The 20,654-nt window shown below is 43.9% G+C and overlaps 1 protein-coding gene across 1 annotated transcript in view; it reads right to left on the reverse strand.

The window, feature by feature from the left end:
- KLC2 (kinesin light chain 2) overlaps positions 1–20,654 on the reverse strand; it is an 854,727-nt gene that overhangs the window by 832,486 nt on the left and 1,587 nt on the right. The window contains exon 2 of the mRNA XM_069644886.1: positions 6,798–7,058. Within this exon, the coding sequence (XP_069500987.1) occupies positions 6,798–7,037 (240 nt within the window). The 5' untranslated portion in view covers positions 7,038–7,058. The remainder of the gene's footprint in view (positions 1–6,797; positions 7,059–20,654) is intronic.

Genomic DNA, 20,654 nt, shown 5'->3' on the forward strand with positions numbered 1-20,654 from the left:
TGCTCAGAGAGACCACCTTCCACATTGAGCAACGCCGCAGGAAAGTAGGTATGCGGCCTCGAACAGTGAGCGGATGGAGGATAGTGAGGCCACTACAAAGGCCTCACACCATCCTATGGGCTAAGAATCAATATACCCCACAAGGGGGTAAGAGAACTGACAATCACAGCATTAAACAGCGCATAGCCTATGTAAGGCTGAGACTCCAAAGATCCCATGAGAAGAGTGAGAAAACAGAGCATTGAAGCACAGCTGGCAAAGCCCATAGCCCATGCCGGGCTGAGAATCCTAAGACCCCCACAAGGGGGTAAAATAACGGATAACCGAAGGAGGGCCGAGGAGACACAGCCCACACGGGGCTGGAAACCCAAATACCCCACAAGGGGGTGAGAAAAACTATAACCAAAATAGGGCTGCAAAGCCCCAAAGCCCTACTGGGATGAGAAGCAAGATACCCCACAAGAGGGTGAGAGGGTACAACGTCCTTTCATCGCGTGGTTTTCTTGCTGGGTTTTTCTCGGCTGATTTTTTAACCAAAATAAAAGCTATGCTAAATTTTTAGGGGGGTTAGAAAAATATAGGACCCCCCCCCCCAAAATTAAAAATTCGATGGTTTTTCTTAAAAAAAAAAAAAAACGTGAGAGAATCAGGCAATAATGAAGAGAGGCTGAAGAGCTAGGGAGCCGGGCTAAGACACAAAATACTCCAGAGTATAAGAAGTCCTGCAACCCAAGCAAGGCAACTACCCAAAACGCTACAAGGCGCCAACTGTCCCAAGCTGGAGTGAGAGATATTTTCAGTTTTGTGAATATTGAAAACCCAGATCAGGCGAGCCAGTTATCTCCAACAAAGAGGACACATCCACAGAGATTGGACAGACGTGAACGGTTTGATCTGCCTAACAAGGCCTTTTTGTTGAAACACAGATTTTTCCAACTACAACAGTAGACCTAAAGCCGTAGGAAATACTGAAAACTCTTGATGGGGGTCAGAAACCAGCCACCACTAACCAGCCTATGGGAGAAGTAATCCTTTGCTAGGCTAATGTTGTCCCTTTTACATAGTGGTACGACAGATGTTAGAGTAGCATGGGGTTGGACTGAGCTTCTTTGGAAGGCGTCCTGCCGAGCACCGGTTTTATTATTTTCCAGAACAGGGATCTCATCGTAGAAGTAGGGTTAAAATAGGCTTTGCTTTTCTTTAATAAAAGTATTCTGGTACAAAACATAACTGTTCTTCTCGGTCTCCTATGTTTGACGTACCAAAATAGGTGGAACTGAAATGATTCCGGCGTTGTCGTCAACATGCTATTTGGGACACAGACCACTTCAAACGGGCAGGTAAAATTTATTTTTGCATATGGTGGAGATTCTGCAGGGGAAAGAGACTACATACTCACAATGCTACAATCTGACTCCACCACAAGGCAACAAAGCCCAAAATACAATATCTTACACATCAATGAAGGCCACACATTGAACTATAGGTCTTATAATGCCCTCTGCCTTGGTAATGCAGTCTCCAGAAAATGACAGGTTGCAGAATGCACTTTGACACTCATAGCGCAGATGACCGCCTCAAATTTCTCATAATAAACGCCTCTACAAGACTAGGTGTCCCATAAAGCAGCCAGCCTTCCTTGATAGAGGTCTCAGTGGAATTACATGTCACAAGAGGCCTCCGTTTCCCTCAGCTCGGAAGCCCCTCCACGTCAACACACACACACTACACATCAAAGAATGTTAATTTCTCCACGAACCATAGAAGCACTCGTATGGTTACAGTTCAATGGATGGATTTAACCTCACACGTTAGAATTAACTACAGAGGGCTACATTGACTTACGAGGTACAGATGCCACCCCGCCATAAGACCAGCTGTCCACAAGTCTCACTCGTTTAAGAATCCTCCTCAAATGGGTGACATTCCTGAGTGCACTACTGTAGGTCTCCCTCAGTACAGAGGTTCCTATCAGGCCACATGCATTGGAATGCCATCAACGTTGCTGAAGGTAGGTACTTTAGCAGAACATACTGAAAAATGCATCGTGCCTCAGTACAGAGAGGCTCCACCTCCAACAGGAAAACCCAGGGCCAGGATATACTCTGACCAACTGAACAGAGGCCCCACACTAAAAGTTTCAGAATAAAAACGACCAGTTGGGAAACCACAAATAACGGTGCATGCCCCAAATCACACTAAGGTTTCTTTTAAATTGTGTCGATATTTCCCAGATCATCCTGAAATACCCTCCCAGTCACCCTGACATGACCAACAAATCCATTGATGCTCCCTTATGTTTCCCAAATCTTCACACCAAAAGAGTTTAATGTTCCAACCAAATAATGCAGGGTTTGCAACCCGAATTTTGCCATTTCATTATACTGTCACTAATATGTCAACAAACTAAATACAAAGTGATAAAGCTTGAGAGGAAGAAAAGCAAAATCTGCCCTGGAGGGATTCTGACTGGACAGTCAGACACATACATATATCTACAGCGAATGTGGAACTCATTCAGCAAAGATACCTTCTGAATGTTATATCTGAATAGCTGATGTGCCTTTCAAATGTGCCCAATGGTTTCCCCAAATCTCCCAGGCATGATTTAAAATCATCCCCAATATTTTCTCATATGTTCTCAGCAAATTTCCCAAATATGTTATTGAAAATGTCCCAAGGTCTCCTGCAAATCTTCCCAATTGTCCTTGCAAATCTTCCAGGGACGTGGATGCTTGTACATGTAGCACTGATGCTCTGCGCCAAATTCTAGAGTGCAACACTGGACTGCTGCAGGGAGTGTGTGTGAGCGGAGGGGCCAGGGGATTTATTTGCACAAACTGGATAGTGTGGGAGCTGTCGCTGGGCTGCAAGGAGGTAAATGGAAAAAGCACAACAATTGAAAGAAGTGATGGAAAAGTATGGAGGGCATTACAAAGAAGAAATTAATGTGCCAGTGCACACCATGCCAACACCGTAACCAGAATCCTCAACACAATTACATGTCCCAACGTGCTTTAAGGTTCTCTCAACATTTCACTTATGTTTGCCGACAGATGTTTTATAGATTTCTGGATGTTCTCTCGCAATCTCCCTTATGTTCCCAGCCAAACTATATGATGTGTCCTATATATGCCCTTAATGCTATTTAATTTTCACTGATGTTTCTTGCAAATCTCCCTTATATTCCTGCAGATATAACTCATGTTTACAGCAGATCTCCATAATGTTTGAAGCTTTTTACTCTCACACATGGCTATCTGAATACCCAGTCCCGCAGTTCTATGTCTACTACTGAAGCAAAATTCTTGCTGGAGGACTACAGGGGGCCCCTTGTGCAAGTTAAGTTCTTGTTTGCACTACAGTCCCCGATGGAAATGAATGTAGGCAGGTGTGGGATGGATGAAAAAAAAGCATTTAGATTCAACTTCCAGGCTTTCCAGTTTACCAGTAAAATGCACTATGGGATATCTCAGTTTCTGCCTCTTGGCATCCAGCACCACGGTCTCCGGATGATTCAAAGGTGCAGTTTCCTATTCCATACCTTCAAGCCGGGGGAAGGGTGCGATACTGAAAAGAGCAGTCACCGGTTCCAGGTCTTCCATTAGTTCAGCTCAGTGCACTTTGGGGTGTGGTGATGCACATATAAATTATAATCGTTCATTTATAACGCGCTTAATACCAATGTGTGGTTTCCAATATACCAATTTCCTGGTTCCAGGCCTTTCGATAGACAGTACAGTACATTGTGAGCAAGACAGATTCATTGATGGAGGCTTCTTCATAAACTACCAAGCACATCCATCTGTGTACGAGTACGATATAAATAAAATATATCATATCCATCCTCCGCTTGAAACAGACAGATCCTACCAAACATGCCTTTTAATCCCAAAATTCACACTTCCTCACTCAGTAAACATTGTCCCCATGGCATCTTGGCGCATAATGCAACTGCTCATAGAGGGAAAGAGTTAACTGTGGACGAAATGGTGACCTGTGCATCTCTCCCAGTCCATCCAATAAGGCCAGAAACTCATTGGTTGAGGGCCGTTTGCTGGGCTTGAGGGGGGGATGTGACCGTTGCTGAATAGCTCACTCATTCAGAGAAGGCAGGAACTTGCCAGCCAATGGAAAGGTGGAATGACTGCCTTCCTCCTGAAGTCTTCCCACATGGGACTCTTTTTTTGCATTGCAGAACACTTTATTTTTTCGAATACAATAGCTCTGGTGACACAGAAACAGAGGTCTCTGTGTAGCTCATGCAAAAAAGTAAAGCCATCGGCAGTAGCCGACACTCAAAGAGAACTATTAAGACGGATTTCTGACCTGGTGGGCAGATGTTCAGAAGGCCACCCTAGTTTCTTGGAACAGGGTAACCTCTGGAAAAGCCAGACCAATGAAGGTAGCTATGGTCTGCGGTCAAGACTAAGTCTCAGGAGGAGTGAGGGCGACTGAAAGACCTCAATGAGTACACAGAGCAAGGACACTTACAAATTACTCCCAGACAGGTGTATATATCAAAAATATAAACAAATTTATTACAAGGCCTTTGTAACTCAACACAGTAAAAGAATCACAGCAATACTATCACACCAAAACAACACAATCAATACAAGATATATACAAGACTATTGGGGTCTAAAGGGTTAAAGGAACGAAATCTATTCACAACCTGGAGGGGAAGGAAAATAGGCAGTGCAGATAGTCTTTAGTCCCCTTCAACATCAAACATACCTAAGAGGCAGTCCGAACCCTACGAAGAGAGGAGCTTATGCTCAATAGAGTGCAGGCGCATGCGGTTGTTACAATGGGCAAAACAAAGTCCCTTCAGGGGTCTCTAGCAGCTCAGGAAGGTGGGTGAGGCGATGAAGAATAGATTCCCACTATTCGAGGAGGGCCTCCACTTGAAGGCAGAGGTGATTCCAAGGTTCGGGAATAGTTTGCTAGTTCGCACTAGCAGTGGAAAGGAGAGGGGGACCCCCCCCAGGTGCCACTCGTGCGTAATAATGGATGGAGGCGCTGGGGCCACCGGTTAGGGTTAGGTTTACTCACCACCCCCAGGCGCACTCCGGACAAAACCTCGCCAGTGGAGACCACTTCAGTTGCGGGTTCTACTGCGGCAATATGACGGCCCTGGGGCTTTCAGTTCCGAAGATAAAGTGAGGATTCCCAAACAGGACAGTGGTGATTTCTCCGCTCCTGATGGATGGATCAAGCTAGTTTCACTGCAGCAGGCTTCAGGGGCAAGAGGGTCACAAATGCAGCGCACCTGCAAAGATCATTGCTGCGGCTGGGCAACACGGTAACCGCATTTACTCCGGTCCTGGCGCACTCATCTCAGTTCAGACCTGGGAATGCCAAGTGTTCGAACTTCGGTGTGAGGGAACCGGGGACACAGAGCTAGCAGTATACCAAGTTTCGAGGGCCTCCTTGAAACGACGGCGGAGACCGATCAGAGGTCCTGAGTAAGCTGGTCAGCCCACTGGTTGGCCCAGGGACACTTCCAAGAAGGCTTACTTGCAGAGGGGCCCCACAGGACGACATCGGGCTCAGGGTGCCAAACCTTCCAGCAGTTCACCAGCGGTTCCTCGACTCGGCGTCTTAGTTTCAGGATACTTGGATCCTATCCTTCGTTCAGTGAGAACTACAGAGATCGACATGGTATGGATGTTTTCAGCCTCCTCTTATCCAAAGTTGCTTTGGTGCCAAAACAGAGAGGACCCAATGGGAGATCTGCTCACCAACACACACTCCATATGTGGACCAATCATGGACCACGGTGGTCCCAGGCATTCACAGCACTCCAGACACTCTGGTACCCAGGATGTGTATTGGGGACGACACCCCAGCCCACATCCTGAAGACACACACACACACACACACACACAAGGCATTTAGAAGCCCGCCAAAGCTTGGCGTTTCGCAGGAAACTGCATGACCAAATAAGGACTGACCCAGGTGGCTCGACCCTGGAAAGGCAAAGGGGCAAGATGGCCAAAGGACAGGACAAAGAACCTTGTGGCATGGCCATTTTGGAGCCAGGCCATCTATTTGTGCCAAACACGGTTAACGTGGTTTAAATGGCAGGAAAGGGTTAGAATTATATGAAATGATAAGCTGCCACCAGCCCTGTCCATGACACATCTGCACATGTCCCAAAAAATCCTACAAGAGAGTATCGAGGGTCTTTGTAATTGACTACGGACCCAAGTGCACTGTACTGTAAGGTACATTGGGCACTTGTTACATGTTGCAGAAAAGTTGCAACATTGGAAAAGGACTAAGGGAAACAAAGTCTCCCAACACTGACTGTTTTAAGGGCATGTCAGTTTCCCCATAAAAAGTGATGGAAAGCTCAGAGGATAGCAGCAGAAGACTGTGCTCCCCTGGCAAAGTCGGACTAAGGTGTTTAAACAGCAGCAAAATGTTTGGGGGTGTATGTACAACTGGAGGGAAAATTACATATAAAATGAAATCTTTCCTACCAAGAACCAGAAAGTGCAGTATGCAGGCCACTATAGGACTTGCTACTACGCTTCACAACAGTACGATCTTGCACCGCTAACAAGTCAAATCAGCAGTGTAAACAGCAACACATGTGGTAACTTTTACCCTAATCGAAAACATGAATAAGAAATGGCACCTAAAACATGCAGAAACTGCACTATCAATAGACGGGAACAAAATTTAAATCTCACAGGCATTGCAAATCAGCCAGTAACAAGAAAATAAATATGTTTGATATGTTCAACCATTATCCTATCAAGGAACTAACTGGTGTTGCAACGGCATACCTGAGCTTCCCCAAGCCCCAGCTCGATGGCTTCCAAAGAGGAGTGCAGGAGGCTGGACTTCTCCTGCACCACACTAGATTCTTGTTGCTGCTCGAGATTCTTCATGGTGTCCAGGAGGGTGGACAGGATGGAGTTGTGCTCATTTCGGAGGGTCTCCAGCCCCTGGATCACAGCCTTGGTACTCAGAACAATTTCCTCCTGGGAGAGCTTCTCCATTTTTTCCTCACGTGGGAACACCATGATGCTGGAAGTTGTTTCACTCTGAGCAGAAGAATGGGGACAGCATAAGACAAGAGTATTACGGGTTCCGTTTTATATGCACGTCCATGAGCACCCATGACTTTTCAGAGGCAAACAAACATTCCTTAAATCACTCAGCCTCCTTTGAGCTCACATTGTAGTAATTAATTTCTGAAAAATGTATACAGCCATTCTGATGATTCTAATAGAGCTGAAAAGTTTAACATACTAGAAGACAAGTACCTAAATAACAAGGTTTGCTGACAGTTTATGTTTGCCCTTTATATTGGCTGAAATGTCCTTGATGAACTAGTACTTTTGTAGAGGAGATCCCAATCAGAAGATCGATATTTGCAAACAATGGCACTCGGATGAATCAACATTTTTACATCAGAAAAACAATAGTTCCTGAACTTTAGACTCACCCATAGTCATAGATTTTATGTGAATTCATGAAAGACCCAAATGCTGGGAAAGTAACATGAGAATTGGGATTCTCCCATGGGACCAAACATATTCAGCTCCCACTGTGTCAGTCTGCGTATTAACAACTATAGCCAAAATGTTGAATTCACCAAAGGTCTGTCTGGAGCGCAATGAGCACTAACATGTTTCCTATACTTTAAGTTACGATGCCATTCTTTTTTTTATTAACATTTGTTTTTGGCACCATGCACACACAACTGGAGACCCTGTACCGGAAATGAAAGCAAACAAAGTTATAGGAGGGAAAATGGAGGGATCTCAGGGCAGGTTGGCAGCACTGACTTGGGCAATGAAAGCGTTTGGGAGATGAAAAGGCATTCCAACAGCTGAAGTACAAAGAATAAGTAGTTCATCGAGGCAGGACGATTCCTGAGGGTAGGCCCTTCCAGAGTCCATGCATTTGCTCCACATCCAGTAGTCTTGCACGTTAGTGTGGTCATTTACTAAGTTCTACAGAATCTTGCATTCTTTAGCAGGCATCACCAGTTACACCAACCATTTATCAAACGTTAACCATTAACCTCTTATGGAAGGTGCGGCACATGAACCCCTGCTGGCATCAGGAGCAGATTAGTGGATTGGGGCAAAACCCCCCCAAACTCCAAGTGCAGTAACAGTGTAACCATGTTCTACTGAGGAGTATCCTATAAATGGTCTGTAGACTAAAAATCATCATCATCATCATCATCATCATCATCATTTGCCTGGTAGGGGGGGGGGGGGGAGTAGATCTGATGGAAGGCCTTAAAAAAGGTTTGTACAAAGTGTGAGGATTCCTCTAGAGAACACACTCTAAATTGAATACTTTCACTGGGCACTTCTGACATTCTGAAAAGGATTAATCTGATGTTTGTGAAATGTGCAGGAATTATAATAATGTAATGTTTACTATTCCATAGCAGTGTGAGGTTCGCAGTATGCACCATTTTGTCAAGCAAGAGAGACTCATTCAGTTGTGAACCTTCCAGCAGAGAATGCAATAGAATAGCTTGGTTGAGTGAGAAATAGAACTGGAGACCACTAGGGCTTGATTAGGCTCTACGGATTAATTGCATAAATGTTGTACACACTAAACGCTGCAACAGAAAACATGCCTTACCCCACTCTAATGACATCTGTGTGCAGTTAGGGGAGCTCAGCTATGCACTAGTAAGTTTGGAGGCATCAAAAGTAGTTTTACTGTCTATGTTTCTTGGATCAATTTAGTAGTGTGTGCAACCATTGCTTTGACATTCTGGGTTTTACTGCTATATCACCGAAGCAGTAGTTAATAAGCTGTGGTGAGATGTTTTATGATGCGGAAGAAAGCAACTAGTGACTGGGAAGGCCCAGCTCCGACCCCATGTGTCTCCCAGATGGTGATTGAGGAGAGATCCTGTCGACTCGCTTTTCCCCCATGAAACAAGAGGCCGTAACCTGTCTGGGATTGCTTGTTTTCTCATGCAGAAGGGATGCGACCAAACAGTTTGGGTTGACTGCGCTTTTTGGTGTGGGTCCAAGCCGATTTACATATGGTCTTTCCCCTTTCTGTAATGGCTTGGCAAGTGAAGAATGATGGCCTAGGGGGTTGTCCGGAGCAGTGGCAGAGGTTAAAATGAATTCTAAACTTTCCAAGCATCACCTATTTTGCTTTGTGTGGTCATCCAGGGTTAGACAGGTATGCCCAGACGTGGGTCCCATGCCTAGAGACCCAGACTACACCTCACAGATGACGCCTAATGAGGCCGAAACATATCTGTGGTTGCTTGTGGTGTCGTGCAGAAGGGATGTGACCATGCAATTTGAGCTGGATTGCTCCTTTTGGGGTGAGACCAAGGCTGATTTGCATATGGTTTTTCCCCTTTCTGTAATGGCTTGGCAGGCAAAGATCGATGGTCTGGAAGGTTGACCCGAGAATTGCCAGAGGTGAACATTCATTCTAAACCTTCCAGCCATCACCTCTTTTGCTTTGTCCGCTTCTCCCCACAAGATAGAGTAGACCTGAACTCCAAGACGCACCGTGGTTTAGAGACAGTATATGAATAAGACATCTAATTATGCGGCAGGAGTTTTCCCAGCTCTTAAATCAGGAAAAGAAAATACCCTCAGGGCAGTATCACAAGTGATCCCTACTCCCATATATGTACTGAAAATACCAGCATGACTGTGAATAACCACACTCCGCTTCAAGATTGGAACCGCAGAAGTTTGGAGCAGTGTGAAGCTTTCGGAGTGACACTGCGGAACATGCTACAAAAGAGGAAGAGGATAACAACTATTACTGTTAGAAGACAAAGTTGCTGAATGATCTGAAGACTGGAGCGTCTTCAGGCAGTCTGTGGACTAGGGATCTGATGGGAGAATGTATGCCAGAATTGAGATCCAAAATCCAAGATGGTGTTGAACTCTGGCGGCGCCTTTAAAGTCTTGCAGTCCCACTTCACTTGACTGTTGCTACAGCAAATGGTTAGCCAATGCAAGGCCTAGGCTATTCTGAGGAAAACAAACATTTAAAAATGTGAGCAAGACTAACCAATCCTGAGAAGGGAATCAGAAAGGCGTGTAAAATGACAAATAGTCTTCCGCCTGGGAAGAACCTCCCCAAATCCAACAAATAGGGAAATGTCAGTAAGGAAGAGAATCTCCAAGCAGGCAGACATGGTGCACATGACTCCGTTTATTCGAAGGAAAAACAAAGAGGTAATATCAGTTTGGGAGAATAGACCGAACCAAGAGGATGAAAGCCACCACTAATTTGGAGGAGCCTACTGTGAATCCTGGAGAACCAAGAACCAAGGTACACCAGTAGTGAAGCCTGAACAAATGAAATATCCAGAAGGGGTCAGTTGTGAAACATAAGGAAGTAAAAATGCAAAAGGGAGCCACTGAAAGAACCCAAGAATGAGCAACATGAGAGACACTTGTTGTGATACTGCTAAGCTGCAAACAGAGACATAAACCTTCCATTGGACATCATCAGGCCTACGGGCACGGCATGCAAAGAAGACAGAGTACACAACTTCAAGCAGGGGTTCGGGTGCTTGGAGAAGAAAGAAGGGAATTACAGAGCTGTCTAGACTGAATAGCTCCGTAAGCACTATTGGATTTTGTTTGTTGTAATAGTTTAGGTATGGACTGAAGTATAGGTTCTGAGAACTCTTGAGTTGGCTACAATTGTAACATTTCTGTTATTAGTCTAGGGTAGTCAGGTGGCTAAGGGCTCATTGAGGTAAGTTCCAACTCTTCTGTTGGTCAGTCCAGTCCATTTGAACATTACTTTGTCCCAGGAGAGACAAGGGCTTTCATAATAGGAATTTGACATTTTATGATTTTTTAATATAAAAAGAAAAGGGGTGAAACACAAACGCTGGAAACCCCACTTATCTTTAAACCATCCATGCCACTGTTTCTTCTGATAGTTTCTATAGGATGTCCAGCCGTCGCATTTCTGTAAAAGAATACTACCAATAAAACAGTTTTCTGACAACCGTATCAACTGTCACTAGCCTGTATTTATTCAGTCTTACCACACAGTTCATTCATGTGAATCTCGTCATCGCATTTTTCTTCCATTTCATTGTGAACTACATCACACCATGCACTTCTTTTTTGCTCTCTTTTCATGCATGAGTAATCAAAGGCATCTAACCAGGGAGGCCCTTTCAGGAAAGGCCTCTGTCCATATATCAGGACACTTTCCCACCAGCACTAGCTGGCAAAGGTGGTAATAAGCGTTCACACGTTTGCTCAAGTGATTTTGCTGTCTCGCTGTCTAGGAGGCCGCGCTGTTTTCTTTGTTATTAAGGCAACTCCCATTGGCTCTTTGGCGCGGTGTCCGGCGACGAGTCCAGTCTGCACCAGTCTCTATTCTCTGTTCTTGCGAGGAGCTGCACTTCGAGTCAGTCCAGTCCTGTTTCTACTCCGCTTACCTTTATAAAAGGTCTTGCCGGCGCGGAGCGGAGTCCGGCGACGAGTCCAGTCTGCACCAGTCTCTATTCTCTGTTCTTGCGAGGAGCTGCACTTCGAGTCAGTCCAGTCCTGTTTCTACTCCGCTTACCTTTAAAAAGGTCTTGCCGGCGCGGAGCAGAGTCCGGCGACGAGTCCAGTCTGCACCAGTCCGCTCCCGGGAGCTCCCGAGCCACAGCCGTTTAATCTCAGCCTCGATGACGCTAACACCAGAAGGGCCTCAGACTCGCAAGAAAACGCTCCAACACCGACGAATGCTTAATCCTTGGACCGCGATGAAAGCAGTACCCGGAACAAAGGTAAGCAAAACTGCTAGTCGAGCTCTGCTCGCATCGCTTACCCTACCTACAGCTCTATCAAACGCTCACTTAGAACACTCAGAGCAGCCGCCTGTTTGCCATAAACCTAATTCACGTCCTGAAGTCTTGAGTCATGAACGTCCAAACGAAGCGCAACCACTCATCCGTTTCTGTTCTAATGACTGCATCCCGCTCACAACTTCAGAGACGGCCTCGGCAGTACACCTACTTGTGGATCAAATCCACCAGGGAAGATATGGGAGTTCTGTACCATCGTTGAGCCGGGAGTCGCTAGATACCTCCAACGGTGATGCCCTTGAGCCCCCAGTGATTGCAGTCCCCCATCCTATCTCTGCCAATCCTTCGCCAATCCTTCGCTGATTCTACAATCGATTAACAACGCTGGAGAAGATCCGGCAGTCCAGACTGTCAGCTCGCTTTCTGCTGTGCCAACGTTCCTTCTGTCGAGTGCTGCTGCGGCCGCTGCTTCTCTGGACACAATACATAATCTCTCGATTCACCCAGTTCCTTCAGTGCCTGATGCTCCGGAAGCCCAACCTATTCAACCAATACAACCTTTGTGCCACATCAATCACGTCGCCTCTTCCTTTGCGGTGAGTTACGACGAACTTCTAAACCTGCCAAACGATGAGGCAATGCAATGTTCCTTAAACTGTGCACAAACAGCACCGTCTGTACAGCTGAAATCAACTGCAGTGGCTCTTCCAAAAAAACTTGTCACAAAGCCTACATTCTTTAAGACCTACGTCCAGCCACCTAACCTTTCTCCCTCCGTTTTATTTGGCAGCAACGACCGCTGAGCAGCCAACAGACCACAATCACGCGTGCCCTCAAAGTGAACAAATCATCGAAAAAATCCACGGTCCATCAACGCTTCTAAGAGGACGACCAGTAAAAGAGTGTGTCAACAATTCCACCCCAAATCACACGCCTGAGCTCTCGGTCCATGGTAACCGTAGCAGCTACGCGTGTCAAGTGCCAGAGGAATCAGTTGCTACAAGAGCTTTGAGCGGACATGCCCCCGACAACAGTACTAAACAAGCCATCTGACCTGGAATCCAGTTCTTTTGCCAGGGCAAGACATTTACAAAGAATTGCAGAGCTAAAGTCAAATCTTCAAACCCTCCCAAAAGCCCAAGACCACCAATTGGCCCAAGCAAGCTCCCCATTCTCTCTAAACAAGTACCCTCATGGTGAATTTCCGCCGTCTAATCTACCACAAACTCTTTTGCCCATCAAATCCAAGTTTCATTTGGATTGTTCAATCTCATCGGCCGATGTAAGTTCTGCAGACCTATGTAACTTATCTACATATTCAATTGGAAGCGAAATACACAATGCTTCCTCCTATGAAGCCACTCCAACAAATGCTTTCGACAAACTGGCAGAGAAGTCAATCCCTCTGAACGAAAACCTGCGCAAACGACGCTCTTGTGAAGCTTCAATAAAAGAAAACTCAACTGTCGCAAAGGTCTCATTCTCACCTGTCAGCTCAAAACTAAACCCTAAGCTAACATTGAATCAGAGGAAAACTGATGTTCACTTTCGCACTAGAGTACATGGCGATACTACCTCAAAACTTGCAACAACTTCATGGAAACTCCGACTCCAGAACATTCATGCGGATGAACATGAATTAAACTTAAACAGAGCTAATGTTCTAAAATTATTCGCCTGTGTCCCTCAACTCTGGACAATAACGACCGACGACATAAAAATCGTTGAGTACACAATGGAAAAATCTACAGACCAAGTGCTGCTACACATAACTTCACGTGCTGTGAAAAACATCTTATTACAAGCAGTCGAAGAGCTGCTGGTCTTTGGATTTGACATCACCTTGGAACCTGACTTGATAAATCAAAAAGGAATTTCGACCAGGAAGACAAATACAAATAATTCCGAAAGTACCACCTGCCGGATGTCCCTACGGAAATCTTTAGCATTTCCGCATAGATCGCGAAACGACTTGGACCGCTTAGCCGGAAGAGATGGAGGCAGACCTGTTGCTAATAGAAGAAACGACCAAAACCATTAACAATGAGTGACTCGGATGAAGCTTACTCTGATGTCCTGGAACACCCGTGGCTTTATGCATTTGTTCAACAACTTTACAGAACCTCGAGACGATGTTTTCATAATCTGCCTTCAAGAAACATGGCTTCGTGAAGCGCCCACCCGAGATGAATACAGTATCTTTTTAAACCCGGCCAAAAAAAACCCCAAAGGTCGTCCTTACTCAGGCTTATTAACTATGGTGAAAATGTATAACTGGATGACCCCCATTATTGCAGTCAACCCGAATCCATTTGTGCAGTGCACGATTATTCGATCTGACATGACGAACTCCAAGACACACAGTCACCTACTTGTAATCAATTGTTACCGGAATCCAGCAATGATCTCCACCCCAGATTTCATCGATAAGGTAACAACTTTAATTGACGACGCCTTCCTCAAGTACACCAACTTAGCAGTGATTGTATGTGGCGATTTGAATTGCAGCTGGTTTCGATTCAATCCTCAAACCATGGAAAACAACCAGATACCTGAGTCTGATGTACCTGAACGAGGTCAATTTTGGTCTCGAGCCCTTGCCTCACGTAACTGTCAGATGGTAAACGGTAATACAAAAGGTGACCAACCCTGCAAGACACCTGGAAGCGACTCCAATATAGAAACACCTTAGACTACATTTGGGCCACTCGAAATCTATTCGAAAGGGTCGTGTCACTCGAGGTCGTCCCGAAGGCCGAAAGCGATCATGACATGTTATGTCTATCACTAGATCATGAAATCTACCCGCATCCCGAGACATACGATCTACCGCTGTCAATAAATGCTGCCGGAAATAGGCTTAAAACCAATGGCCCGCAAATCTTGAAACTAGCTTTAAGTCTTGCTGACTCAAATGATGTTCAATACGCTCCGATGTTCGCCGCGTTCTTGCCAAAACATTCTAATTCAAGATTATATGGCCACAGCTCAAAACATCTATTCAGTAATGAAATCGCTGCAGCAAAAAAAGTACTGAGGAAAGATCTACGCCTGATAAGAAAGTCTCAATATGATCAAAAAGACATACAAAAGGACTTAAAAGATCGACGTCAGGCATACAGAAATTGACTTAAATCTCACTCGATGAAAATTGAACAAGACCGAGCTGAAACTATGTTAAAGTTAATAATCACCAAAAACACGTGTGAAATATGGGCTCTATTAAATAAAGGAATCACAAAAACAATCTCAAACATATCAAATGAAATTTCGAGCTCGAAATGGGTCGACTACTCTACAAAGGCATATGAACAACCGTTCCAAGACCCACAAGTTCTTTCTTCCAACTCTTCTGAAGCTTGGGATATAACTCCTTCCCATGAAGATTTAGTACTGGCCATTCAAAAACTAAAGAATTCAAGAGCAGCTGGTCCAGACCAAATTTCGAACATCACGCTAAAAAAAATAAGCATCATTGGGCCAAATTTATGGAAAGTCTGTTTCGTCAAATCTCAATGTCAAGACAAACGCCTGCTTTATGGTCCAAAGCTATAGTGGTACCAATCTACAAGAAGGGTAGCCGAGACGATCCTTCAAACTATCGGCCCATTGCCTTGCTGGACACGATGGGAAAAATATTCGGATCGTTTCTTCGACTGAAGCTGACGGCATGGGCAGCCAAGGAAAATCAAACAGACTGTCGACAAACAGGCTTTGTCGAACAAGTAGGTGTTGACGCAAACCTCACCCTACTAACCATTCTAAAATTAGAAGCCCTAAAAGCGAAGAAAAAAATCTTTTTCGCATTTGTCGACCTCAGACAAGCGTTTGATGCAATAAATCGAGACAAACTCTGGTCCAAACTACGAGGGTGGAACTGTCCAGCTCAAATTCTTGACCCCCTCATAGCTCTGCATACTAACGCTACAATACAATTGAAAGTGAATTCACAAGGCGTACTGACGGAGCCAATTCCCACGCACAAAGGTGTCAAGCAAGGATGTCTACTTGCCGCTGAATTATTCATCTCTGATCTACCGAAAAACGAAGATCATGTGCATTGGAAAAAGTGTATCAAGGAAAGACCAAAATTTCAAATGGGCTATTGGAAAAGAAAATCTAAGTATCGTAACCTCGATTCGATACCTGGGCATCATGGTTAACAACTCCCTTTGCGAATCTGCATGGTCAACCGACCTTTTGGAAAGAGCAACTAAATTAGGTCTACAAGGAGAGAAAATTAATAAAGACTTTGGAAAATGTTCAATAGCGCCATTAATTTAATTCTATCTGCAGAAGTTCATCCCCACCATAACCTTTGGTGGAGCGACAGGGTGGAATCTCGATCATTCAGCAGCTTGAAGGGAGGTTCTGGAGACGAGCATTAGGACTTCCCAAATATATCTCAATGGCGGCTCTGAGATATGAACTGACCCAGAACTCAATCTATATGACAATATTATGGCAATCGCTATTGCTTCTGAGGAAAATGTTGCTCGGATCACAAATCCCAGCATATGAAATCTTCGTAAATGATAACGAACACCCACACTCGAGCTTACTTCAAACATGGAAGTCTGAAATAAAAACCATTATGGATGCCGCCAATATATCTACCGACGAGCTGATTGATCGCCCACAGTACGCAAAAAAAAAACTTGAATCCTGGGATTGGATATCACCTTACGAGCACCGAGCAACTCTTAAATCCACTTTCCCAGACTCGACAAGTATGCTGAAACTACATTCCTTACCGAAGTATCTCACAACTTGCCCCTCATGTTACCACAGGAACCAATTCCTGAAATTCAGACTGAACGCCCTGAACACCAGAGAATCATTATGGCGACGTCGATCTAAAACCATTTCTTCAAATAAATGCAGATTTTGCAACTCAGGTGAAGTGGAGACACTAAAACACTTAACAGCTTGCACTCAGCTTACCATTCCCCGAGAGTTACACCTGCTCTCTTATAAACCCATCCTGTACGATGCAGATGAGTGGTGGGAAACTGTCTCGCCTGGGAGAAATATTAAGCTCACATGCAGCATAATCAACTTCCTAGATGCGATACTGAGCACAGACCAAACCTGAAGAAGTGAACCAAGACTTTATTTATGTGTGAGGAATGATGGACAAAACTTAAAAAGAAAAAGAAAAAGAGCTCTGTACTTACTAACTGCGGGGAGCCGAGTAGTCCAATTTAGCTTTGAATGGAGCACTTTAGCTAAATTTTTGAGTTAGTGCTATGTAACAAAAGTTTGATACACGTATTGAACTGCAGTTTTACAATAAAATAAAAAAATAAGCGTTCACAGGTCCTCCTTCCTGAAAAAAAATGTTCAACTATGCATGCTACCAGTATGCTCATTCAATCCTCTGTACATTAATCAATTACTTTCTCTACAGCTTCCAGCCTTCCATTTTCACACAAGCCAGATATCCAAAACAATTACTCAACTCAATCGGTTTTTTGTATTTGTATATGGCTACAATGAACCTTTACAAGAAAAAAGTATAAAAACAAAAGCCTTGAAAAAAACAAAATTATTTACAGCACATTTCATTCATTACTTTTAAAATTCTCAAAACCCAAAATGTCCCTCTGCCATTAGAAAGGTATAACACAATCAACATACAACAAAGGATAAACAACAACCAAAAACATATCCCACAATTAGATCAAATGCCATTTCAGCTAACTCGCCAAGGACATAGCTCAAGCACCAATTACATTGAGGACACAGACTGCACAAAATAATCCAATGCAACCAAGGAAATTCAATATTAGCTCTAAGCAAAGATATTGACCCTTTCTAGCACCTATATTACTTTTATCGTCAAACTTGTTTCTTGTCCCAATAGCAATCTCTCCCAGAGCATATCTGTGAGGATGCACTCCGGTTTGTCCACACATTTTTGAAATACAGCTGCTCTTATAAACCAGGTTCACTCAAATTCCATTAAAAGATGTTTTACATTTTGCTTCTCTGGGTTTATACATACTGTGCACAGTTTCTGGGCAGCATACCCTTTACCCCATTTGGAGAGGACTTCACCTCTATGTGCCAGATTTAATCGCAATCTTAGGAAGATTTGTCTAATGTTTCCGTCAGGGAACTTCAAGATATCTTGGAACGCAGCCCAGTTTCTTTTCTCTCAAAGCAAACAAATTGAATCGAGCAGTGCCCCGCATGGCTTCAATTGTATCGATCCAATCCATTCACTCTATCGCTTTCTTTGATTTCAGTGGATTTGTAAGCAGAGTTTCAAAATCTGTGACAGATCTCACTAACACTTCATTAACCCTCATATTCAAATTCGATAACATAAGATGACCCAATGAGTATGAGATGTTCTTTAATGTCTGCATATAGAGTCTGGGGTTTGGCTGTTTTAATTGAATGAAGCAAGGAGATCAGCTTCCAATCTGCTAACAAACCCAAAGAGTTAAGCCCTAGTTCGTATCTTAGACATATAGTCGAAACACTATTCGGAATGCTGAGAGCCCTTTTCCATATTATGCCCTCCCGTTTACGCCAGTTTGTTTTCCACAAAAGGGTCTTTCCCACTAGGCCGTACAAAACTACAGGTACGACTTCAGCTACATAGAATTTAATTAGCTGAGTTATTGAAAATGTACAGTATTTTGCTTAAACTTTTTTCATTTGGGGTATCAACTGCATGATCTTATCCTCCACTTCTGAACGAGCCCTATCTAACACTGGTACAGCATCCAAAACATACCCCAAATAAACTACCTTATCCACCCTTGGGATTATTTGTTTGTCTAGAGACCATTTCCGAATATGTACCTTTTCCCTTGCCCATCTGAAAACCAGCATTTTCGATTTCTCTGCATTAATAGAAAGTCCATTAAGTTTTGCATATTCCCCCATTTTGTCTAACAGGCGTTGCAGTCCCCCTGCTGTCTTGTCCAGTAGGACAATGTCGTCTGCATAGGCCAGCCAACACATTTTGCTGTCATTACTTTTAGGGCTGGCCAATGCCGATGGTTCTAGTGCTCTGTCCATGTCTGCCAAATACAGACTGAAAAATTAAGGGGCCCCCATACAGCCCTGTCTAACGCCTCTTTCTACTTTAATGGATTCTGACAAATGGCCTTGCTCGTCAAGCCTTACTCTCTAAAGTGTCTTTGTGTAACTATCAGCATTGCCAGAAGATGTTCTGGAATACCCCATCTTCTGAGCTTATTACATAGGCGATCTCTATTAACCTGGTCAAAAGGCCTTCGAGAGATCGATCCATGCCCCATATAGTGGCGAGTCATCCTTACCTCTAGTTTACTCACTGATAATGTTGAGAGCTAGTCCATTCAGAGCGGTAGAGAGTCCCTTCCTAAAGCCTGTTTGCAATTTAGATAGAATATGTGAGTCTTCCATCCGAGTCTTCCATCCATTTTTCCAGCTCTTTTGATAACAGCTTCATAAATAGTTTACTCTCCTCATCGAGGAGGGCGTAATTTGCCAGATTTAGCCTAGCACCCACCTTAAAGAAAGGAATAACTATAGCCGTTTTCCATGAAACGGGAAATATCTTTTTTAGGATATCCTTTAAGAGCCAGTCAAGTAGTCTGGACCAAAGCTGTACATTATTTTTTAAGACCTGATAGGTCAGGCCATTTTGACCGGCTGCCTTAGATTAAGATGATTTATTAATGAGATCTGCCATCTCATTCTCGTCAAAGATCAATGACCACAAGCCTTCAATATAACTATTCATGGTTTTAGTATACAGATTCTCAAAGTGCTGTGACAGGCAGTCCATCCATCTGGATTCTGCAACTAGGTTGCGCTGGATATTACTATGCTTTACCTCTAGTTGATTAATAATTGCCCAGAAGTTACCCAGATTTTCTTTCTTTGTTACAGACTGCGCTTAACATCAACCCACTGTCCTTCTGGAGGGGCAGTAAGTTTCACCCTTTCAACCAGTACTTGAATTAATTTCTAAGTTTTTTCCTCACAGTCTACAAAGTTTCTTCATTCCTTCCGGTCTTCCCAACTTTCTAAGTGTTCGTCACGAAACCAGGTGACTTAGTAGACCACATAAACTCTATGAATTTGCCTGGTTGGCAATGTTCCTCAAGTACAGTTCTGGACATAAAGGAAAGATTTTCATTCAAACGGAGCCCTTCTTTTCTATATTCTATCAATATATAGTGCCTTATATATTATTAGCCCCCCTCATATTACCACCTCATAGTTACACTGCCTTAAAGAGATTCTGCTCACCAAATGAAATCACTTTAACAGACATACTTTTGTATATCAATGCCCTCCTCAATAGTTTTCCATCATAGATGTAATCCTGTCACCTCAGTAACCACACACTGTAGAGCTATTCTCTCCATTCAATACCACACAACTTTAGACTACTTTGCTACCGAAGTAGCCACGACTCTCTAGCAACAGCTCCCCGCTCCCTACTGAGTACTTCCTCCACTATGGTATTTCATACTTCACCAAAACTTCCCCTTCTATAGTAAAAGTACATTTTACTCGTACCCCATTTTTTATAGTATGAATACTCTCTGTTGAAGCATGTCTACCACCTATAAAAAGAGTAATATTCTCTTAGCTTGGGATGCCACTAATTATATTACTAAACATTGCTGATCAGTGTCCTTCCTCTATAGCCGGGGTCTGCAACCTTTGGCTCTCCAAATGTTCTGGATTACAACTGCCCTCAATCCTAGCCAGCATAGTTAATGGGAAGGCATCATGCGAGTCAAAGTCCAAAACATTTAGATAGCCACAGGTTGCAGACTCCTGCTCTATAGTAATGCTCATCTCAGTTAGATTCCTCTAAATTTAGTGTAAAATATTCTTGTATTGAGGACCTCTG

The sequence above is a fragment of the Ambystoma mexicanum genome, chromosome 2p, assembly GCF_040938575.1.
Source record: "Ambystoma mexicanum isolate Mex_15411 chromosome 2p, UKY_AmexF1_1, whole genome shotgun sequence".
Lineage (NCBI taxonomy): Eukaryota > Metazoa > Chordata > Amphibia > Caudata > Ambystomatidae > Ambystoma > Ambystoma mexicanum.